The sequence below is a fragment of the Thalassophryne amazonica genome, chromosome 3 (genome assembly GCF_902500255.1).
Source record: "Thalassophryne amazonica chromosome 3, fThaAma1.1, whole genome shotgun sequence".
Classification (NCBI taxonomy): domain Eukaryota; kingdom Metazoa; phylum Chordata; class Actinopteri; order Batrachoidiformes; family Batrachoididae; genus Thalassophryne; species Thalassophryne amazonica.
The window spans coordinates 79,029,221-79,054,226 of record NC_047105.1 but is presented as its reverse complement, the minus strand read 5'-3'; the positions used below and the strand labels follow the sequence as shown (position 1 = coordinate 79,054,226).

The 25,006-nt window shown below is 41.0% G+C and overlaps 2 protein-coding genes and 1 long non-coding RNA gene across 3 annotated transcripts in view; 1 reads left to right on the top strand and 2 right to left on the bottom strand.

Annotated features, from left to right (window-relative positions):
* Nucleotides 1–1,154: 1,154 nt before the first annotated feature.
* Nucleotides 1,155–21,774, bottom strand: LOC117507138. The gene is made up of 3 exons (XR_004559628.1): nt 21,764–21,774; nt 15,935–15,941; nt 1,155–1,390 (listed from the first exon to the last, which is right to left on the bottom strand). It is a non-coding gene; the product is annotated as an uncharacterized LOC117507138 (long non-coding RNA).
* Nucleotides 3,400–11,816, bottom strand: fam72a (family with sequence similarity 72 member A). Its single transcript, XM_034166921.1, has 4 exons — nt 11,299–11,816; nt 11,081–11,158; nt 6,696–6,820; nt 3,400–4,347 (listed from the first exon to the last, which is right to left on the bottom strand). Exons 1-4 carry the CDS (start codon nt 11,448–11,450, stop codon nt 4,253–4,255), a joined length of 450 nt encoding a protein of 149 aa, XP_034022812.1. The 5' UTR covers nt 11,451–11,816; the 3' UTR covers nt 3,400–4,252.
* srgap2 (SLIT-ROBO Rho GTPase activating protein 2) overlaps nt 16,518–25,006 on the top strand; it is a 286,727-nt gene continuing 278,238 nt past the window's right edge. Inside the window, 1 exon segment of the mRNA XM_034166920.1 lies at nt 16,518–17,008. Coding sequence (XP_034022811.1) covers nt 16,942–17,008 — 67 coding nt within the window. The 5' untranslated portion in view covers nt 16,518–16,941.

Sequence of the window (25,006 nt, the reverse complement as noted above, 5' to 3'; positions counted from 1 at the left end):
ACTGACTGTGTCTTGGACTTTATTTACATGAATTATGAAGAAATACAAACAGTATGGCACTCTATGGTAAATCATTATGGCATAGACAGTTCTCAAAAATTGAGTGACTGCATAAGAAGGAAATAAGGGAGGAAAGCCACCAAGACCCAGACAACCCTGAAGAAGTTATAGGCTTCTCTGGCTGTGACTGAAGAAACTGTGCATAATGCAAGTTTTTCATTTTGCTTCACCACTCATGCCTTCATAGTGGAGGTGCACAGAGAATAATTTTCTTTCAACAAAACAGATCAAATCTATTGTTGAATTTGCCTTCTGGCAAATTGTAGTTGAACTTTCAAGTGTTTAGTTTAGGTTTTTTTCCTAATAAAACCTTCTCTGTCCTACTACATCATGAAGCTGTATAACTGGTGATGCATGTAAAAGTTCAAGGGGGCAAACACTTTTTCACACCACTGTAACCAAGACATACAAAAATATAATTTGATTTGTTCGCAACTTCAGTTTTTTTTCCCCTCAGATTGTCTTTACTAGGGAGTCTGAGACAAACAGCAGATGTTACGGCCTTTAGTAGTTAAAGGATGTGAAACGTAAACAAAAGTGTTGTACAGCAGTGCTGCTCACAATTTTGGGCCCTATGACAGAATTATAATCTTGGGCTCCACAAACCTTAATACTCACACTGCTGTAACCATAAAACCAAGGTTTTTTAAAGTCCTCCCCACATCAGGACCCTGTAAAAATACCCCAACCCCCATACACACCTCATTACAATGGCCCTGGTGTTGTAGTGCCTTAACATGAGGCCCTTTTGTGCTTTCCAGGATTTAGACACCTTGGCCTTGAAGTCTCAAAGCCTTGGACATCTTCAAGGCAATTCAAGAAAATTCAAGGCACTTTTAAGGCATATCGAGTTTTGCCATTAAAAAAAACAAAAAAAAAAAAACTAAATAACCTGTACAATGCTTTTACTGTCAACAACTGCTGGTCTGGAAGCTACTTTCATAGTACACCCCATTTTGGATATGAAAAACTTTTTTTTTTTTTACGTGAACCAATTAATATCTCCCTCACCCCCTTATTATGCTTTGGGGTCAAACCTTGATTACAACAATATAAATAAACATGAAGAAAAAAACTGCATGACCGTACAGACATACTGAAAAAGAAATGTTTATTAATTTAACAAGCATACAAAACAACAAATCATTTATTTTTAGCCTACCAATGCTTTTTCAGTGCAATTCCAAAATATACATTTGTCAGCAGGGTATGTTAATCAAAGTTATTCACATCAGAAATAGCTATTTAAATATTTTTGATTATCCTTTGACAATTCTCTAAGCCAGAGGAAGCTTGCAATCGATACCTGCTTGAGGTATAACCGTACACACTCCAATTTTTTAATTACAAAACACTAAGTCACAAATGAAATATTAAACACATAAAAAACATGAGAGCAATAGCACAGTACAAACCAAATCATTTGTAAACAAAGTCTGTAAACAGAAAGGAAGTATGTGGTTACAGATTTTTGGTTTGTGGATTTAATAAATAACTAGCTAATGCACTTATTTTGTGTGCAAGTGTAGCAGGCTGTCAGTTATTTTAAAAAGTGAAAGATTAAGGAATGGGAGGTTTCCATGCTTCATAACATATTTCAACAATTGAAGGCCAGATAAACACAGAGGCTGATAAATAAAATAATAATAATCTTCCTTTATCATTTTTCTTCATTTAAGAAGTGTGGCATTGTTTGCCAGTAAGAGAGGCAAAAAATAACTCACAGAAACAGTTAAAATGTGATAACAGAACTAGAGTGCTCCAAGGACACACACACACACACACACACTTTCCCAAGCAATTAAACTGGAAGTGTGTCCAAAGTTTTGACTGGTCCTGCACCTTTGCCAACACTTCACACATATCTCTGTAAGTAGGAGACAAATGTTAGCAGAATTGCGCACAGACTACTAAACCGATTTTCTTTAAACCTGGTGGGGATGGGTATGTGCCAAGGAAGAAACCATTAACATTTGCAGCAAATCTGAATAAGGTGCAGATCCAGGAATTAGCATTCTTAAATTGCCTGGTTCCTCCACCCGCCCCACTGAGACCTGTGCATTATCGCTTGAGGAATTCACGAAAAATGTTGACAAATGCACCATCTTGAAATATTAAAATAAGTGTGTCTGAGCATGTGGACATGACACCCCTGGTGTGTGATCTGGATTTTCTTGGCAAGAAGGTACCACAGAGAAAGAAGGATGTTTGTTATCCTCCTTGTTGCAGCAGCACTGAATGCCGCCACAGTGGAGAGGGCAATGTGGACACATGGATGCAGCGAGGAAGTTTTAACATCATGATCCCTGAGCTAGCCAGATTCTAGCCACATTTGCCTTCAGACATCTGCGAATCTCACTCAAATCCATCTTAAAGCTGATTTGCACTGTTCAGATTCAGAAAAAGAAAAAAAAAAAAAAAAAAAAAAAAAACTTATCTGGCTCGAGCCAAAGTCTGAATGCAGTCTAACTGGTTCACTCCAAAAATTAATAGCTTTTTCCTCGGCACAGAGCTCATCCTTACACAAAGTTTAAAAAAATCAGTGTAGTAGTTTTTGCATAATCCCAGCAGATAAACAGCACCGAAAACATTACCCCCCTTGGCGGACATAATAACACGGGCACAGCAGTGAAACGATGACAAATGCTCCAGGATGGCATTGCCAAAAAAAGACATTTACTCCCTCAGTTGCAGCTGGAGGATGCTGAAGCTTGTGTTTGGCACAACAGTCTGAAGAGTAAATCATGATTACAAAGAACACATAATACCAACCAAGGCTCCACAGTTTTACAACGGTTCATTGTCAGTAACCATAATGTCAGTAAGGCCAAAAAATACAGACGGCTGAGAGTCATATGCTCAGCAGGATGCACCGTTTAGTCACAGGCCTCTAAATTACATTCTACAGACTTGCAGCAAAAATTTCACTTGTGAAATTCTGTCTGGCAGAACTGACATTTAAGGTCCAGATTTACCATGTTGTGTTTCTTTGGAGACTTTTCTTCCTCTGTAGGTGCTACAATTAAGCTGCTACACAAAACACCATGAACATCACACAGTAATGGAATTTCATTCAGAAGTTACGTTTCCCAGCCTACTTCGAAGAGTCAAGTACTACTGTAAAAACGTGCCTTGGTCAGTTTCAATTGAACTTTCTCATGTTCTTGATCCTGGAGAAATAAATGAAGTCATTTTGAGTTTGTAGCAGAAATTAAGCACAGCTTGAATTGGGCTCTTCCAGAGCTGTGCAGAAGTTAGAATGTTAGTATCACATACCGCTACAGCCAAACTATCTGATTCCTCAAACAATGTACTGCTGCTGTCATGTGCGTAGCATATCAAAACGACGCAATGCAACCTGTAATAAATAGTCCCTTAAATGCACAGAGCTTGCGAGTAGATATTCTATAGTTGTGCTATTTCTCCAAAACATGATTGAGAAAAAAAATTTAAATAAAAAAATACAGTCAGCACCCAGCCACACAGAAAGATTTGAGAACCTGAAAGTCAATGTCAGCTTTTGCTTTTTGAAGCTATATTACAGCATTTTAGTGCACAGATTGCAACTACCATTAAGAAAAAATGTGATAATCTTATCACAAAAATGGGCTGAAGGTAAATATTGTGGCTAAAACACAGCATGTACTGATGAGGAGAGAAAAATAAAGGTATCATAGCACACTCCTGATCAAAATTATACTATGAAAAGCAGAACAGACACTTGTCTGAAATGTTCAGTCTACTTCCACTGCATAATACACGATAGCCCAGACAGCAACAACAAAAAACAGAACAAATTATGACTGTGTGCATCTGTGCTTTAAACAGTAAAACATGATGTTGAAAGGCATGAACTCAAGTTAAAGGATAATTCAACACTGAAATACTCGTGTATATACCTTAATTTCTTGATTATATCTGACGACACCCAGATAAGTGATGTCACAGCACGTGTTGTTCTCAAGCTATCAGAGGCAAAGCACCTGCTGTAGCGTCACTGATGCATGCACACTGAGATGTGTGCCATATTTTCATGCGTCACCCCTGCAGAGCACATTCCTGCCCTACACCAGTCAGTGTTGAATTGCCCTTTAAGGCATTTCTTTTCTCTCACACGTCAAGTAGACCTTCAACCCTTATCAATTTCCACCTCTGAAGTCGGTGAACCACCTCTCATGTGCAGTTTCCCTCTTTACCTGATGCACTCCTCCTCTGACAGGCTTTCTGAGTCCTCGTTCTCGCTATCATCCAGCTCAGGAAGATCTCCCCACAGCAGCAGATTCAGACCTGCACACATGTTGGAGAAGGACAGAGGACTGAGATATGTGTGCTACAGAGCTAAACTTCACACAGAATTCCTGGTTAAACAAGGCCATCTTAAGGCATAATTTAGCTTTTTTTTGTCTCTAAGTAAAGGCCACAAGTACAAACAGCATGTCTAGACAAAAAGCATGCATCTCCCTCTGCAAAAAAAACTCACTTTTATAACTTGCAGTTAAATGTGACCACCTCAAACATACTTCAGACTATCCACATGCTTTTGCAGAATTATGTTAAGCTGAAATGATAAAATGGATAATATGAGAAATCAAATCTAAAATGAAATATTTTTTCATTTAAAAAAATTACACTCTGCACAATTTTTTAATAGCCTAAACACCTCATTATTCCAGTCAAGGAAACATTAAACAAATTACCTTTGACAGGAAACAGAAAGTTTGAACACATTACATCCATTCTGGCGTATCTTTACTGGCTTCCTGTCTCTGTGAGGTCGGACTTTAAGGTTCTGCTATTAACCTATAAAATGATTCGCTGACTAGCACCTCCCTACTTAGCTGATCTAATTAAACCCTATGTACCGGCCCGGGTCTGTGTTGTCAGGGCTCAGGACTACTTTATGTTCCTAGGGTGAATAAAAAGTCTGCGGGTCACAGAGCCTTCTCGTATTATGCACCTGTTTTGTGGAATGATCTCCCTATGGAGATAATAGTCTGATTCTGTAGAGACCTTCAAGTCGAGATTTAAGACATTTATTCTCCCTATCGTATGGCTAACATACTGGCATAATATGGAACTATGCTTCCTATTCTTTAATATTAATTTTATTAGGAATGGAAGAGGTCTCAGCCTCAACTTTATCTAAATTCTGGGTCTGTTAGTGAAGCTTAGGGCTAACGGCCAGTGATCACCTTAGTATTTTCTCCGCTTTCCTGTCGATTTATTGCTGATGAATTAAACATTAGGTGTAGTTTTTCTGGGAGACTGATTCTGCTCTTTTTCTCTCTGTCCGAGATACGGATAACAGGACCACTACTGAACACAGGGTGCCGGACTGACAGACTGCACAATGCAGTCTACATTTGGACTGTACACTGCTGCAGAAACAGGCCCACTAATAGCATGAGGACTGTTGGATAACCCCTGCCTGTGGCATAACCACCTGTGTGGACTTCTCATGAAATACATATTCTTTTGTTATCATGTCATGTTTTGATTTCCTGTTTTCTGTTTCTTCACCTTTGTAAAGCTTTGTAAAAAACCTTGTAAATGTTAGAATGGCCTAAGCAGTGGGTCACCCCTTTGAGTCTGGTCTGCTTGAGGCTTCTTCCTCAATATAAGAGGGAGTTTTTCCCCTCACCACTGTCACCTGTGTGCTTGCTCTAGGGGTTGATAAGGTTAGACCTTGCTTGTGTGAAGCACCTTGAGGCAGCTTTTTTGTGATTTGGTGCTATGTAAATTTTAAAAAATTGAAATTTAATTGAATTACCTGAATAAATGCTGTGTGTGCATTTTTTAAACTTATACTTTTTACCTATTGGAGCTTTAACTGTGAAACACTGGTTTTTAACCTGTAATTAATCAGAGCAGTAGCACTGAGAGCAACACTGTTCAGATGCTCTTATTCACACAGTTTCCAACTTGCACTAGATTTTGATATTTGATTAAGATAAATACACTATCCATGGCAATGACAGTTACAAGTGAGATATATCAAAACCTTTCTTATGCATAGCTTTATTGTATGGAAAATAAAAGGTGCATCCACAGATCTACTTTTTAGTGCATAGACTTTTAGAGCTCTGCATTAATGATTGACAGCGGTCTAATGGGTGAAAAATCAGTCACATAAAGTAGAAATTAACAATGACAGTTGTGTTGGACTTTGTAGCAGGTGGAAGATGGGGCCACTGATCTTTAATTTAGAATTTTATGCATGAGGCCCCTGCCAGAAAAGCTTCTTCTACCATGTGTACTATTTGACTGTCTGCACTCTGGAGCAGCAAAAAACAACCTGTTCACGTGGAAATGCTCATATTAGCAGATAAGTTTGTAATTTTTCTTTCTCTTTGTGATCCAGTTTTCATTGTTGCCAATTTCTTGTACTATCCACATAAGAAACTCTGTTAATAAAGCTCAAGACAAGCCTGAAATTAAAAAAAAAGAAAGAAAAATACATGAGGGGGTGCAGAAACTGCCACATAGCTGAACAAACAGACAAGAGTGGAAGAGTTGTTAAAATTTCTGAAGTCATAAAGTTAGAAATTTTATTTGGCAAACCTCACCCTTTGATGTTGACCATCAACCAAACACATACTCTGTCTGGTGTAGAATGCAGTAACTTTTATACTGACCTGTTGCATCCAGTCTGTTGAGTGTAGAAACGGCATCACTATTGAACATCCAGAAGTGACCATTGTTGCAGGAAAGCAGGCAGGGTTTACAGGGGGCCACGACATGATAGCCCACAACATTACCACTGGGACAGAGGGAACAAAGAAAAATCGTGTAAGCATTTTACTGGGGACATGCTTGAAAATTGCCAGGTCCATGCACCAGTGAATGCCCTTTATGTAACAGACTTGTTTTTGACCATACACAACAACAAAAGGCTAGCAAAACTAAAAAAGGTTCGAGAAAAATATGATGAACTGATTTTGACATTTTACAGTAATTACACTCTGCTGCACAAAGCAGCTACACATGTACAACCTAATATAGCAGTCACACATTGTGTTACAGGTAACCACACAACTCCTGACAATTTCGTCTCTGTACACTACCTACCACAACTGAGACGACATGATACAAGCTGAGCTTGTTATTTTGACTTGAAGCTTCAGTTCAAGGAGATAAAAAAAAATATCTGATACCTATTTAGGTATCGGATATTTAATTCATGGCCATTTCTATAAACAGCCCCTCCATTTTCAGAGGCCATACGTAATTGTACAAAGTAAATGCAAATGTTAATAAATGATAACCTTTACAGACAGTTTTCTTTAGGCATTCAGGGATGGATACACGCACAAGAATAAACTAGTGAGGAAAGCCACCAAGATACCCATGACAACTCTGAAGGCATAATAGGCTCCTGTGGATATGACTGGAGAAATGGGGACAGTGCAACTATTGTCTGTTGCATCACTTGTCACAGCTTTATGATGGAGTGGCACAAAGAAGAAGATAAGAAAACAGATGTAGGCTTGAGTCTCCCATGTGCCTACTGACAAACTGAAATGTCATGTTTCCCCTCAGTCTCTCACCTGCACAGCCACTTAGGTTTTGAGGAACTGCCGACTCCATACAGATTTAGAATATTCTGCAATTAGGAAAGGTTTATGTACCCATCCCATGACTTGTCTACAGAAACTGGCTGTAAAAGTGATACTGTACATTAAAAATGGGCTGCTGCTATTGATATGGTACATAAGCAAACTGCAAACTGGTTTTAGTATGGCACCCACTGTTATTTAAACTACCCAACGTTACGGTTCATGCACAACCCTAAACCTAACCTTAAAACTGTACAACCTTTCAAATTTCACAAAAGTGACCATGTTTTGTTTCTACTGAAATCCAAGCATTATAATATTTTATTTTTTTAATGTGTTGCAAAATTACAGCTGATTTTAATAAAGAGAACACATTTACCTGCAAGGGGAGGATTCCATAACAAATATTTTATTTTCCTTTAAATGCCGTCTGCAGCAGGATGTGTGTGTGCATGCATGAGGTTTTGAAATGACTGGAAGTTACCTCTGACCTCATGTGACGCATGTACATGGTGTGCGCATGCTAACATCCATAAGATGTCTTGTAAATCACTTCAGAGATGTTCCCAGGTTTCAAAAACAATGTTTATTTCTTGATAAGTTAAATTTATACAGAAATAAGCCATTTCAAAGTGTTTTCTGCCATGTTGGATTATTTTAACAAGAGAGCAGCAAGATGATCACCATGCATCTCTACTAGGAATGGGTATCGAAAAGTGGTTCCTGTTAAGAATCTATAAAAAAAAAAAATGTATTCGATCCAGTGACAACAACAGCCTGTTTGCTTAAATTTCCCTCTCAGTTATTCTTTAATTCACATTACGCCAGAGCTAGCTGGTGGTGAGAGACTGCGCCAACCACTCGCCATGACGAAAACACGTTTGTTTTTGTCTCATGCACACTCCACTGACAAAATGAGTTCAGCAGCACAATCAATGGGTCAGAGTCCGATGATTTACACAGAATAACAACAAATATGAGTAAAGTAAGTACTCTTATGCATTTTTGTGGTTTCTTGAGGCATTGTGAATGCAGAGATGCACTTCCATGATAAAAACAACGCAACCTTACAGACGCTTCAGTGAGGAAACAAGTTTAGCTGCAGAATCAATGGGTCCGAGGCCAATGATTTACCCAGACTAACAACAAATATGAATAAATTAAGTACTTTATGCATTTTTTTTAGGTTTGTTGAGGCATTTTGTGAATTCAGAAAAACCCGCTCCTGTGGTATAAACAAAATGTACCCTGTCTTCTTCTGTTGCATTTAATAGCAGCCGGCATCCTTATTGTTGCATTGCTGCCACCTTCTACATCAGTCTGTTATACTAAATCTGACGTTCAAGTATTTAAAAAGCCAACACTTCCTCCTCCCACCTTATTTTAATCTTTATTTAACCAGGTTAGTCCCACTGAGATCAAGATCTCTTTTACAAGGGATACCTGGACAATTATATAGTTTCCACTTCACCTAACCTGCTGATCCTATGTCTAAAATACTTCCAACAGAAACGTCTTTCAGGCCTGTTCTTCTAAATTCTGAGAGAAGCTCTTGCCTTGCTCTGGAATATTTATTACAACACATGAGGACATCCCCAATCACCCAAACAATGTCCTAAATAAGGTCTTGCCGACTCCTGGATGAACCTGTTCCAGAGATCTAGGATCCAGTGACCAATTTCATATTTATTTACTTTAAGACTCAATAAAATGTTGACATAGAAAACCTGTAAAGCCTACTTTTAGTACACAGAAAATTCACAGGAGGTATTGATAAGGGAATCGATAAAGAATTGCATCGATAAGCAGAATCGATAATGGCACTGATAGATAAAATCATCAATACCCATCCCTAATCTCTAATCTGATTGGCTAGCCCCGGGTGCTTCCCAGCATCCCTTGTGCAAGTCAGGAGAAGCCCCCACATGATCTGTGATCTCGCAGTCATAGATTGTATGGGTCGCTGCCATAAGTAGTTCAAGGTCATCTGTTCTTTTGAAATGTTCCCCTTCAGGGGAATTATTTATTAATTTTTTCAAGACCATGTGAATTTTGATCATATTACCAATGTCAAATTATGAATCGCCTACTTAAAGGCTAATTTAAAAAAAAAATTATTATGGCCCTCTGGTGGCCATTTCTGGCCAATGAAAACATCGCTGACCTCAATACAAATACAATTGGTCACTTTTCAAAGCGGTCAGACTCATCAATAAAGTCAACTTAATAATGGTTTATTTCAGGTCAGGTCAGCTTGGTGTATAAATCTCATTGTTTCAGGCTGTGTGAGCTATCAGCTGGCTGTTAGAAGCAATTAGAGACAAAACAAAACCAGCTGATTTCAACAGACAATCAATGCAGCCCGAAGTGGTTTTCATCGGGCGGCAATCATGGAAGCACGAATTTTCGCCTTTGGATGTGCCACTTCGCCGGAAGTGATATGGCTCTGTGGCATCCCATACAGTCACTTGCCCAGTTCCGGATCATTGCTAGTTCCGGATCACTGCTGTGGTTTTTGCGCCGCCGTTTCTCGTAATCAGCACGAATAAGCTAATACTTGGTACCAATGGAAAGATTGATGATTTGTCTACAAATGACCACAAGCTCGACCGGATCCAGCCATCCTTGTGATCAGCAGAGGAATCAAAACATCCCGGTGTCTGCGGTGTGCGCACGTTTTCTCACTCACTCATTCTTGCAAGTTTGAAAGTAACGATCTCTAAAACGTTGCAAAGGTGAGTTAGCCATTCTGTGTTTTTGGTTCTAGAGTGGGAAAATACTTACTTACTTGGGTAGAAAATGTCAGTGTGTTATGTCTTGTTGTTTAATTGCTGTGCGCATTTATCTCTGACGCGAAAATTTGCCGGTTGCGGATCACTGAAGCAGCAGCCTCGCGTCTGTAGTTGTGAATCATGTGGACTTTGGGGGTCATCTCAAAATCACGAATGGGCATGAATGTGGGGGCTTTTACTTTCTAATTCGTGAGAAATCTCACCTCCACACTTCATTTTTTGCTCGTAAAAACATATAACGGCGCCTTTCGAAACTAAGTAAATTCTCATTTAATAAGTATAATTTCGATCATTTTGTGTTCAAAACATTCTCGGGCACAGTGTGTATCATTCTGCATTAAAAGGGCTCCAGCCAGATGCCAGGAATGAACCCAAAGTGACACAGAGTGTCGTGATCCGGAACCGGCAAAAGTGATCCATTTCTGGCAAATGTTTGCACCACACATAATGTGGCTTCACACTTGAAGTAGAAGCGCTACTCCACCAAGACTTTTTCAGCTAAATAACATCCAAATACCAAAATACACAATTAAAGGACATTCAGTTGCATTATGGCTCCGTATTGCGGGACTTTAAAAAAGGTGATCCGGAACTGGGCAACCGTCTGTACTGATGGACCCAAATAATGATCTCCCCAAAGCAAACTTTGACATAAAAGAGCTCTTTACATACCATTTGAGACAGGCGATGTCTCTCAATTTGCATTTGCAGCTTTCAGTGGAGTAGCAGCTGGCAACAAAGTCAACAGTTCTTGGAGGAAATAGCAGAGGATGAAACACAAATAAATATATTTCGTTATGCCTTCAAACAATCCATGTTAAATCACAGTTTGAAAAACCACAATGGCTGTGCTGTTAAAATCCCAACACCATTAACAAACTGGCGTTCACCTATTTGGAGGGATATCAGTGGAAAACAGTTCCACCTCGGTGTCAGCCAGAAGCACAGCCTTCATCCCTCTGGTGCACAGCAGACTGTCACAGAAGATGCAGTTCACCTGGCTCACACACTTGTTTTTAAAATTTGCGTTAGATGTCGACATGACGATCCTGACAATGAAAAAAACCGGAGAAACTCTGTCTGTTCGACCTCACTCGACAATCAGACCCGAACACTACTTTTACTCACTCCGTCAGAGCAGACAGCTCGCTGCAACGTCCTTGTTAGCAAAAACAAGGCTAGTTAGCTTGTTGAGTCAGCAAGCATAGAAACGTCGCCTCCAGCGAAGCGCTAATTAAAATGTAATTTTAACTTAGCCCTATTATTTATTGCTTTAACACAACAGACAAATAACTGGCCTGTTTTGAACGATGCGCTCAACATTCATTCAGCTGGTTAACAGCTAGCTGTCATCTTTTGTTTACAACTTCCTGATATTTAACAGCGCTTCCTGAAACTATCTTTAAAATACCCCCAAGACTACCTCTGATTGGATATGCATCACAACAACTCACACCATTGGACAACTCCATGAAAAAGACAACATTTGATTCGTCATAACTCGAATTTGATCCTGCCTACTTTTAAAGGTCCTGACAGGCGATTTGTACATTTGCACGCCATTCACGTCTGAAGAAAGGTCTGGAAACACATATACACACACGCGCGCACGCACACAGAAAATGCTTTTTTTTTAATCAATAACATTTCTAAGCATAAATAGGGCTAATTTGAATGTATTTCCATTTATTCAGGTCACACAGGTCAGCTGCTGAACAATTTTGGAAATACTTATTTGAACAAAAACTGTAGAATGAACATAGCTTAAAAACTGAATAAAATATTGTGCAAAGGGCGTAGGAACACTTGCTGAAGCTTATTTTTTGTTTTATTTAAAATAGTTTTACAAAAACAACCAAATAATGTTGGTAAATATCTATCTGTAAATTAATATTCATAAGTAGCCAAAATGTGTGACTGTTTATCTCCTTTAAACATGTGATTTTTTTCAGGCGACAAAACTTTTTTTCATAAACATACACCTTTACATATTTATATTATAGTTGGTTGGTTTTTGATCAAATGAAATTTTTGTTGATAGAATGGCAAAGACAAAACATAAAAAAAAACTATATTTTTAAGGCTGTAGGGTACTTTTTTTGTTCTGTGCTATTAAATAGGTAGGGAAGACCTCTTTTTAGACCTTTTTAAGTTTACATGCTTCAGACTAACTTGATTTAAATAAATCATTTATTTGTTTATTTTTTTTTAATGAAGTGACTTTTAAACTGAACAGAAAATTTTCAGTTTGGTTTGTTTTAAAGTCAAAAACTAAAATTAATTTTAAAAATAGTTTTATGGACTAAGGTCCATAAGGTTTATTTTTGAAAACAATAAATGAAGTCTGGCCAGTGCCTTTGGAAGAGCTGCTTCATTTTGTTGATGAGCATAATCTGTCTTTTTCTTTCAGCAGTTTTCAGATAAAACCAGACAACCTTGTCTAATTCTGATGTCAAATTGTGATGTCAAAAGTTTAATTGAACCATGGCACAAACATTCAGTTTCTTGGGAACAGATTCTGGCAAAAAAAAAAAAAACAAGCAACATTCATGCCAGTGCATACAGGCCCTGTGCTGAGTGCAACCATTAAATATGAGCTTCAAAAAAACAGTGTGATGCAGCTCATTCACTTGTGTTTTCATATGTTTCAACACCAGAGGGGGCAAATCAAATGGAACATTTGGAAACATTCCTTGCTATGTAGTTGGTGACATAATGATGGCCCATTTAGCACAGCTTGTGTTATCTTTCTTTTGATGCACACTCTGGAAGAATGTTCAAAACATGGGTGTTTCAAAGGCTTCAAAACATATCAAAGCACTGTTTTGGGTTTTCCATCACTAATTTGGGGTACCAATGAAATGTTTCAGGCACCATCCCCAGCCACGTGTTTATTTCATACCATATTTGCCCGTCTACAGTGGGCCATGTTTCTCCCAGCAGTTACTGGCTTGTTAGCTAAGAGGAACGAAGAAAGAACTGCACAACACACAAACCATCCAGCAGGTGGCAGACATGTCTACAGGTTATGAAATAGGTAACATAAAGTAAGTTCTCCAGATGCACTGTTTGACCTCTTTATATGTTCTTTTAATTTACTGAGTTACAAGATGACAGCACTTATTGTTACTGAGCTGTTGTCTATATGGATTAACTCACGCACCCATTTATCTTAATACTTGCTGTCCCAGGAAAATATGTAGATATGTAAATAAATTCAGGTTTAGGACATATATATATATATATATATATATATATATATATATATATATATATATATATATATATATATATATATGTATCAACAGAGAGGGAGAGCGCATGAAACTTCTACCAAATCAACATGTGGCTCCACATCAGATGATCCCTTGTGGCAAGGCTGAACAAAACAGGAAAAGTCTAAGGACATATTTACATTGTATCCAGAAAGTATTCACAGTGCTTCACGTTTTCCACATTTTGTTGTGTTACAGCCTTATTCCAAAATAGATTAAATTCTATACACAATACCCCATAATGTCAATGTGAAAAAGTGTTCTTTTTGGAGATTTTTGCAAATTTATAAAAAAAAGTATATATATATATATAAACTAAGAAATCACATGCACATAAGTGTCCACAGCCTTTGCCATGAAGCTCAAAATTGAGCTCTGGTGCATCCTGTTTCCATTAATCAATCTTCAGATGTTTCAACAGCTTAATTGGAGTCCACCTGGGGTAAATTCAGTTAATTGGACATGATTTGGAAAGGCACACACCTGTCTACATATAAGGTCCCACAATTGACAGTGCCTGTCAGAGCACAAACCAAGCATGAAGTCAAAGGAATTGTCTGTGGTCCTCAGAGACAAGAATGTCTCAATGCACAAATCTGGGGAAGGGTACAGAAACATTTCTGCTGCTTTGAAGGTCCCACTGAGCACAGTGGCCTCTATCATTTGTAAATGAAAGAAGTTCAGATCCACCAGGACTCTTCCTAGAGTTGGCCACCCTTCTAAACTGAGTGATTGGGGGAGAAGGGCCTTAGTCAGGGAGGTGACCAAGAACCCAATGGTCACTCTGTCAGAGCTCCAGCGTTCCTCTGTGGGGAGAGGAGAACCTTCCAGAAGGACAGCCATCTCTGCAGCAATCCACCAATCAGGCCTGTATGGTAGAGTGGCAAGATGGAAGCCGCTCCTTCAGAAAAGGCACACGACAGCCTGCCTGGAGTTTGCCCAAAGGCACCTGAAGGACTCTCAGACCATGAAAAACAAAATTTTCTTGTCTGATGAGACAAAGATTTAACTCTTTGGCATGAATGCGAAACGACATGTTTGGAGGATACCAGGTACCATCCCTACAGTGAAGCATGGTGGTGGCAGCATCATGCTGTGGGGATGTTTTTAAGCAGCAGGAACTGAGACTAGTCAGGATTGAGGGAAAGATGAATGCAGCAATGTACAGAGACATCCTGGATGAAAACCTGCTCCAGAGGGCACTTCACCTCAGACTGGGGCGACGGTTTATATTTCAGCAGGACAATGACCCTAAGCACACAGCCAAGATATCAAAGGAGTGGTTTCAGGACAGCTCTATGAACGTCCTTGAGTAGCTCAGCCAGAGCCCAGACCTGAATCCGATTTAACATCTCTGGAGAGATCTGAAAATGGCTGTGCACTGACGCTCCCCATCCGACCTGATGGAGCTTGAGAGGTGCAAAGAGGAATGAGCAAAACTGCTCAAAGATAGGTGCACCAAGCTGTGGCATCATATTCAAGGAGACTTGAGGCTGGTGCCATGTGCACATCACCAAAGTTGAGCAAAGGGTGTGTTGGATGTGTGTAATAATGTTGGCTAAGACTGTCGTAATGTTGGCCTCATTGTAATAATGTTCACCCATTTTGTCATATTGACCCTTGTGGTCATAATGTTTTCCTCTGTTATAATAATGGTGGTCCCATTATCATAATGTTGGCCTTTTCTGTAATAATGTTGATCCATGTTGTAATAATTTTTGCCCACATTCTGCCCCATTTAGAAAAGTCTAGACCCACTGTTGGATGGAGCATGTTATGTGTCGACGCGGGTTGAGGAGCGGACCTGCGTCTGACGGAACCCAGCGCTAAAATAACCAGAAAGCGGTTCCAATAACAAAAACAATTTATTGAGTCACCCTCTGGTGCTAAACAAAGTGTAGAAATTAAAACAGCGTCATTCTGGTGGAGTGAAGGCTGGCACGCTCTCCAGCGCCCAAAGGATCGAAGCCCGGCGCTTCTGGACTCACTGTTACCGCCAAACACCCCCCAGGTGGACACGACAAACCGACTCTCTGTGAAGGATAGAAGAGGTGAGGTAAGTCAGCAGTTACAACCAATATCCTTCAAAAGACACACACCATCAGCAACACATTCAGGTCTGTATTTTAAGCTTTATGCAAATGAGCAGCCTCTCACAACAGGTCGAGGATCACTTGTCCGCACGCCACAGCAGTGAGAAGCGAGCTGCACAATTCTCATCACAATTCAAATCTACTGCGTAACAAAATACCAAGTTACTATCAACAAGTAGTCAAACAATTAATCACCTCTGATGTGTGCTGACAGTATGTGTCCCTCACCCTTCCTGCTTCACAGGCACGATGTGTCAAACCCAGGCGCGGTCCTCAGCATCTCACAAACGAACATCACAAGGTCGAGTTCCCGGCAATTCTGCTTGAATCACACATGGCTTAAATGCAGAACGCCATCTAATTATCTGCTTCAGCTTAAAGTCTTTAAGGTTGCATGTGAGCACCATCCACAGGTGCTGTACATGATGTTGATGAGGGTGAAGGACTCTTCAGCCAGCACCTTCTCCACAGACAAATCAGTTTTCATACCACCTGGAGAGCAAAGAAAAGAAAAGAACACCAAAATGTCCAGCCACACCCCCCCCCCCCAACACACAACAGAGCAAAGTTGTACTTGGTTGTGGTGATAAGTTGATTAGTCTGTTTAATCAACTCGTCTAACAAGTATCACCAGGACCTGTTGCAGTCATAGTCCATAGCAAATGTGGTTTGTGGGTGGTGGTCACTTGGGCTGATCAGCCGGCCCCTCCATCTCTGTTCCTCCTCTTTACTCCCGGAGGAGGAGGAGGAGTTGGGTTTGAGCAGGCGGAGGGAGCAGCCGCAACACCAAGAACAGCTCAGGGTCAAACTTTTACAAGTGCTGACTAATAACTCACCTTTGTTTCTGGAATTTTTGTTCAACATGCGCAGTTGGGGGCATGGTTTGTGTGGAAGCTGTTTGCTCCATAACCGGTTTTGAGGAGGCGCGTGGTGAGGCGCGGCGGAGCCTGATGGGAGCGCACAGCCGCAGCAGCAGCGCCAAACTCACAATGCGCTCTGAGTGAGGAGCACAGGACACAATACACCGAGGAGAAGCAGCACTCCTTTTTCCTCTTCTTCCCAGCCCGGATCACTGCTGCACTAATATTCCGACGGTCGATCGTATCGATTAATTGATTCCACAGACAGACGACGAGGGCGAGAGGCTCAATCTCCAAACTCAGCCATGACGTCTCCGGCAAAATTCCGAAAGGACAAGGAGATACTGGCCGAATACGACGCTCAAGTCAAAGGTAGAACTTTTCAAAAGCTTCTCAAACTGATCACATATTTCCAACAAAGTTCCGTCAGAATCGGTGTGTTCACCTTCTTTTCTTGGAGCGTCAGATCCTCAGTATCATGCGTAACACGCGTATTTTACGCTTTGTAATTTTAAATAATTGCTTCTATGACGCAAAATACCAGTAGTAAACGCAACGTTAGGATCATTGTGCCACCATGTGTGCGATCGGTCGTTTTCCACAAACAAAGACCCCCCTAAAAAAGCCGATCGGAGGTCAGCCCTGTGTGTGTGTTCTCTCAATGAAAGCCTAAATATGTAAGTGGTGCGGATGGAGGTTTTGTGCACCGCACGTAGTGCTGAGGTTTCGACATGGAACAAGGCGGGCAGGGCGTTTTCTCTCCATCTTGTCCGTGTGTGTGCCACCGCCGTCGTGCACGCTGCAGATGCATGTGCGCTTTGGGTGATCGAGCTGTGAGTGCTTATTGATCAGGGACGCTGCAGTGATTGGAAAGCAGCGATCAGTCGGCTGTCATCAGCTCAGCGTGTCATCTGTCAGAGGCTGATCTGATGTGTAGGAGGTGTGTGTGTGTGTGTGTGCAGGATGGTGACCTGCTCCTGGTTGCTGCAGTGCCAGATCACCAGATCACACGGGCCACCTCCTTCTTCATCACACCTGATCCTCATGAAGCATGTTGTTTTTCACCTTTAAGAAGCACCTATTGTTCTCCTGCTCCCCTGAGGTGTTACCTGTGAGAGCCCAACCAAAACTGACAAAACTGAAGGCTGTCATCGAGTACATCCCTCTGACAGAACCACATACTGCTTAAAACTTCCTATGGATTACAGATCTAAAATATGTTCCAGATCAAATTCAAAATAAAACCCCTCATTTTCCAAGACATTATCCATCTGCTCACCAAATTTAATCAACATCCTTTAAGAACTTTTTGAGTTAAATGTTGCTGTACTCCAAATATCCTTCTGGATCTCACTTCCAGAATATATTCCAGATCACCTCCAAAACTGAGTTCCCAGGATATTATCTATCTGATCACTTAATTTCATTGAACTCTGTCCATTGGTTTTTGAGTCATCTTGCTCACAGACAAACTGCAGATGGCGGTGAAAACATGACCTCTTTGGCTGAGGTAACAACCCAGCAAACACATGATGGTCAGATGAGTCACATTGTGGTCAGGGTTCAGTCGTGCCATTCTCCATGTAACATGAAGTTTTGTCAGGAAGGAAATTATGCTTAAAAATGATGTCATATCATTCAGCAGATCAATACTGGATCTGCTGTGGTGACCGCAAGGGAAACCCGGAGAAGTCGAAAGAACTTTTATGTCATTTTTTGGTTGTGAGAAGGTTGTGTAATGGTTAGACCACAGTGACACGCCATAATGTAGTCGGGAGTTGACATACAGTGCATTCAGAAAGTATTCACAGTGCTGCACTTTTTCCACATTTCTTATGTTACAGCCTTATTCCAAAATGGATTAAATTCATTTTTTCCTCAAAATTCTACACAGAATATCTCATAATAACAATGTGAAAAAGTTTTTATGAAATTTTTTGCAAATTTATAAAAAATAAACAAGGAATCACATGTACATAAGTATTCACAGTCTTTGCCATGAAGCTCAAAATTGAGCTCAGGTGCATCCCGTTTCCACTGATCATCCTGAGATGTTTCTACAGCTTAACTGGAGTCGACCTGGCACACACCTGTCTTCACATAAGGTCCCACAGTTGACAGTGCATGTCAGAACACAGGAAGTCATGTAGACCTCCAAGACAGGATTTTCTTGAGGCACAGATCTGAGAAAGGATACATAAAGATTTCTGCTGCTTTGAAGGTCCCAATTAACAAAGTGGCTTCCATCATCCATAAATGGAAGAAGTTCTGATCCACCAGGACGCTTCCTAGAGCTGGCCAACCGTCTAATCCGAGCGAGCGGGGGAGAAAGGTCTTAGTCAGGGAGGTGACCAAGAACCCGATGGTCACTCTGTCAGGGCTCCAGCATTCCTGTGTGGAGAGAGGAAAACCTTCCAGAAGAACAACCATCTCTGCAGCAATCCACCAATCACGCCTGTATGGTAGAGTGGCCAGACGGAAGCCACTCCTTAGTAAAAGGCACATGGCAGCCTGCCTGGAGTTTGCCAAAGGGCACCTGAAGGACTCTCGGACCATGAGATACAAAATTTTTGTCAGATGAGACAAAGATTGAACTCTTTGATGTGAATGTCAGGTGTCATGTTTGGAGGGAACCAAGCACCATTCCTACAGTGAAGCATGGTGGTGGCAGCATCATGCTGTGGGGATGTTTTTCAACAGCAGGAACTGGGAGGCTAGTCAGGATTTAGGGAAAGATGAATGTACCAATGTACAGAGACATCCTGGATGAAAACCTGCTCCAGAGCGCTCTTGACCTCAGACTGGGGCAATGGTTCATCTTTCAGCAGGACAATGATCCTAAACACACAGCCAAGATATCAAAGGATTGACTTCAGGACAACTCTGTAAATGTCCTTGAGTGGCCAGCCAGAGTCCAGACCTGAATCCAATTGAACATCTCTGGAAAGATCTGAAAATGGTTGTGCACAGAAGCTCCCCATCCAACATGATAGGGTTTGAGAGGTGCTGCAAAGAGGAATGGGCAAATCTGCCCAAAGATAGTTGTGCCAAGATTGTCATCATATTCAAGAAGACTTGAGGCTGTAATTGCTGCCAAAGGTGCATCGACAAACTATTGAGCAAAGGGCGTGAATACTTACGTACGTATGATATTTTAGATTTTTATATTTAATACATTTGCTTATTTAAAAAACAAAAACAAAACTTTTTCATGTTGTCATTACGGGGTGTTTTGAGTAGAATTTTGAGGAAAAAAAGAATTTACTCCATATGTGGTGGCCAAGTGGTTATTGTGCTTGGTTTAAGTGCAGAAGGTTCATGGTTCAAACCCCATCCCTGCCACATTTCTCCATGTAAGGTGGAGTTGCGTCAGGAATGGCATCTGGTGTAAAACCTGTGCCAATTCAACATGCAGATCCATCTTGGATCTGGTGTGGCACACCCTGAATGAAAACGGAAGGAGTCGAAGGGACTATATATATATATATATGTGTGTGTGTGTAACAAAAAGTGCATACTGTAATTTCTCAAATTTAACACAGTATTTGCCGTATGTATTGTCTGAAAATATTTAGTTGAGTCTAAACTAGCTTAGCTCAAGTTGTCCTCGCCTTTCTAATAAACCTGTGCATGTACCCTGTAAAGTGCATAATATATAACGAGAATAAAGAGCCCATCCCCTCCAGTTTAACATGGTTATTCAAAAACAGTAACCTTTATCATCTTGTACGAGGTTTATTAGAAAACTAACCGGCAGTTTTATATAAAAAAAAACTATATGGATTTGAATCACGTGCGATTACACCAGACATGCTTAAACCCTTGTGCGCATGCGTGAGTTTTTTCACGCGTGTCGGTGATGTCATCCGCCTGTGGGCAGGCTTTGAGTGAGCACTGGTCCAGCCCTCTCGGTTGAAATCCTTTGTCTGAGACGCTGCTGGAGACGGCGCGTGTTGCTTTATCAAAATTTTTTCAGGACCTGTGAGGGATATCCGAGTGGACACTATTCGAGAAATTCAGCTGGTTCTCGGTGAAAAGTTTAACGGCTGATGAGAGATTGTGGAGTTTCTTTCGCTTTAAGGACAGCTCACAAAGCGGATCGGCGCGGCGCGGTTGGAGGTGGCATCCGTCTGGCTGTTTCGAGCTGAAAACATCCTAATTTAAGGCTCTGTTCACCCAGGTCGTCGTCAGAGAACAGAGAAGTTTCAGAAGAAGTCGGCATGAGGAGTTTATGCGGACATTCCACTGTTAAAGGAGATTTTGTAATGAAAGAACGTGCGGGCAAATTCGCCGAGTCGGTTCCGTGACGACGACGCAAATCCGTCTGCGCCGCGACAGGAAAAACACCTCCGTGTTGAAAACCATTTGTAAAATTCAGGCGGCTTTTGATGGCTTTCAACAAATGAGTATCTGAGAAATTGTTTAACAGCTGGGCATGTTCCAACTTGTCCGTTAAGGTTTCCAATGAAGGTGTTTTTCCTGTCGCGACCCCCCGCGGTCGGGTCCGGCCCGACATGCGAATCTGCCCGCACGTTCTTTCATTACAAAATCTCCTTTAACAGTGGAATGTCTTGGAGTCATTTTTGATCAGGATATGTCATTCAAAGCGCATATTAAACAAATATGTAGGACTGCTTTTTTGCATTTACGCAATATCTCTAAAATCAGAAAGGTCTTGTCTCAGAGTGATGCTGAAAAACTAATTCATGCATTTATTTCCTCTAGGCTGGACTATTGTAATTCATTATTATCAGGTTGTCCTAAAAGTTCCCTAAAAAGCCTTCAGTTAATTCAAAATGCTGCAGCTAGAGTACTGGCGGGGACTAGAAGGAGAGAGCATATCTCACCCATATTGGCCTCTCTTCATTGGCTTCCTGTTAATTCTAGAATAGAATTTAAAATTCTTCTTCTTACTTATAAGGTTTTGAATAATCAGGTCCCATCTTATCTTAGGGACCTCGTAGTACCATATCACCCCAATAGAGCGCTTCGCTCTCAGACTGCAGGCTTACTTGTAGTTCCTAGGGTTTGTAAGAGTAGAATGGGAGGCAGAGTCTTCAGCTTTCAGGCTCCTCTCCTGTGGAACCAGCTCCCAATTCAGATCAGGGAGACTGACACCCTCTCTACTTTTAAGATTAGGCTTAAAACTTTCCTTTTTGCTAAAGCTTATAGTTAGGGCTGGATCAGGTGACCCTGAACCATCCCTTAGTTATGCTGCTATAGACGTAGACTGCTGGGGGGTTCCCATGATGCACTGTTTCTTTCTCTTTTTGCTCTGTATGCACCACTCTGCATTTAATCATTAGTGATCGATCTCTGCTCCCCTCCACAGCATGTATTTTTCCTGGTTCTCTCCCTCAGCCCCAACCAGTCCCAGCAGAAGACTGCCCCTCCCTGAGCCTGGTTCTGCTGGAGGTTTCTTCCTGTTAAAAGGGAGTTTTTCCTTCCCACTGTAGCCAAGTGCTTGCTCACAGGGGGTCGTTTTGACCGTTGGGGTTTTACATAATTATTGTATGGCCTTGCCTTACAATATAAAGCTCCTTGGGGCAACTGTTTGTTGTGATTTGGCGCTATATAAAAAAATTGATTGATTGATTGAATGTCCGCATAAACTCCTCATGCCGACCTCTTCTGAAACTTCTCTGTTGTCTGACGACGACCTGGGTGAACAGAGCCTGAAATGTGGAAGTTTTCAACTTGAAACGGCGAGACGCTGCCGCCTCGGAGCACAGATCGCCGTCAGGCGCCGTGGGCCGTCCTTAAAGCGACACTTACAGACCAAAATCTCTCATCAGCCGTTAAAATTTTTACCGAAAACCAGCTGAATTTATCGAATGGTGTCCACTCAGTTGTGCCTTACAGTTTTTGAAAAAATTTTGATCAAACAAAGCAGCAGTCTCTGAGCCATTCCTAAACAATGAAAAAATCGACGAGAGGGTGGGCGACTTCTCACTCAAAGACTGCCCACAGGCGAATGACGTAACCGACAGGCGTGAAAAAACTCTCGCATGCCCACGGGGGTTCAAGCATGTCTGATGTAATCACACGTGATTCAAATCCATATGGTTTTTGAAAAAAATAATGAGGTCGGATACTTTTCTAATAGACCTCGTATATCTTCAAATGTAAACACCATAAATGGGGATAAACTGATTTAAATTTGGTTAACAATAAATGGATAGGTAGACAGTCAGTCTGATGACAGTGTGGAGGAAGGATCTCCTGTACTGCTCAGTCCGTGAGCACAGGGAGATGAGCTGTCCACTGCAACTGCTCATCTCCCTGTCTCAACACTGACTCGGCTTTCCTGACCGACCTGTCCAGCCGCTTGGCGTCCCTGTCTGTGATGCTGCCTCCTCAGCAGACAGCAGCATAGAGGATGCTTGCCACCACCGACTGATAGAACATCTGCAGCATCTCCCCACAGACATCAAAGGACCTGAACTTCCTGAGGAAGAACAGCCGACCGTGTCTCTTCCTGTAGAACGCATCCATAATAGCCGACCAGTCCAGCTTGTTGTCCAGGTGCACACCAAAGTATTTATAGCTCTGCACCATCTTGATGCAGTTGCCCCAGATGCTGATGGCTTGTACAGGAAACCTGCTCCGGCGGAAGTCCACGACCATCTACTTGGTCTTAGATGTATTCAGGAGAAGGCCGTTCTACTCTCACCAATCACTGAAAGTCCTTACTAGGTCTCTGTACTCCCCCTCCTGTCCTCTCTGCACACATGCCACAATGACTGTGCCGTCCTGTCAGGTAGTCCGTAATGCAGGCAGTGAGGGAGGGAGCCACCCCCATCTTTCTGAGTTTCTCTCTCAGTAAGAGAGGCTTTGATGCACAAAATCAATGGCAAAAGCAAGTTTGTTTTGTTACTTAATATACCCATCTGCCTATCCCTGCACATGCCTTGGCTTGTTACAGGGAATCTAGTGAGCTTGTGAGTTTCATTCATTTCCAAAGCCTCAGTGTGGCCACCTCGCCCACCAGGAACTTCCCACTAGTCCTCGGGTCCACTCGTCCTAGTCCTAGTATTAAGTAGAGTATGTTGGTTGTTTTTACATTTATGGTAGACTATATGTTGCACTAAAGTAGCTTAAGTAATGTTACAAACGTGTGACAACAATAATAATAAAAAATAATTATTATGGGGAATTCCCATTATTTCCTGATTTTCAATTCAACAGACCTATAGAGAACAGTATGGTATCATGAAAGGTGATTGATGGTGTATGTTTTATTTTTGTAAATTGAACAAAACTGGATCTGTTTTGTAAACTGTTTGAAAGTATTACATTTATTTGTGAACTTTAAAATTAGTTTGGAGTTGTAATATATGCCATCAAATAATATAAAGAGGTTCGGACCAGTGGACGCTAGGACTAGTGGACCTTCCCCAGGCCACCATTGCTTGTATATAGTTTGTCACTTGTTGTGAGCCAAGTGTAAAAGAAAATCTGGTTTGAAACTAATTTTAAGCATCTTAAAATCACCTTAAATCAGTTTGTCTTTAGTGGTCAGCGGTTTTCAATCAGTTGAAAGTTTATATAAGTCTGATTTACCAAATTAAAGGCATTTAACCATTGATTTGGACCAAAACTATGTGAAACAGGTTTAAAATGAAATATCAGTTTTAAACCAATTTAAATGTCTGAATGCAGTTTAAAGCAATTTATCATTTGTATCCATAGATACAAGGCCTGTTGGTACAAAATAAAACAGAAACAGCTCACGTACTCACATGTGACCAGCTGTAATAGAGCAAAATATGGCGGGTTTTCTTGATTATATAATGAGAATTGATTTTCAAATTATTTTAGACATTTTCTGCCAACATCTGTTGATAGACTGATGAATCATGGTCTCAGCATCCTGGTTGCCTGCTGTCCATTCTCAGCAGCCTGGCGCTGTCATTCTGTGGACTTTACTTTTGTCTCTTCCTATCAACTGCGTTTCATAGCTGTGCAGCACCATCTTTCCTGACCTCATACTCGTCGCATTTTTTTCCACATACCATTGCTGATCTGCAGAGAACAGATCAAAGATTAAACCTGTGCATCCACATAACTTTTTGTGGTGTGTGTGTGTGTGTGTGTGTTTGTAGTGTGTCTCCTGATGCTGTGTGCTTCCTGTGACATTCCAAACACGGCCTGTCATTATCTCTAACGCTGCTAGAACACATTTTTTCATGAAGTGTATGAAACAGCTTCGCGTGTCTTTGTGTTAATGTGTACTCGTATTTGTTTGGTTTACCAAGTTTTTTTCTAATATGTATATTTTGTCATTAATTGAATAACAGTTTGTAAATTACAAATAGAAAGGGTCCAGATACCTGCAATCTTAATTTCAGGAGGTACATTTTGCAACCA

What these genes read in the sequence shown, in the direction of transcription:
- fam72a (XM_034166921.1), bottom strand. Translation starts at nt 11,450, where the DNA reads ATGTCGACATCTAACGCAAATTTTAAAAACAAGTGTGTGAGCCAGGTG. An exon ending in ACTGATATCCCTCCAAATAG is followed by an intron (nt 11,159 to 11,298) that starts GTGAACGCCAGT and finishes ATTTCCTCCAAG; the next exon opens with AACTGTTGACTTTGTTGCCA. An exon ending in CAACAGACTGGATGCAACAG is followed by an intron (nt 4,348 to 6,695) that starts GTCAGTATAAAA and finishes ACATGTGTGCAG; the next exon opens with GTCTGAATCTGCTGCTGTGG.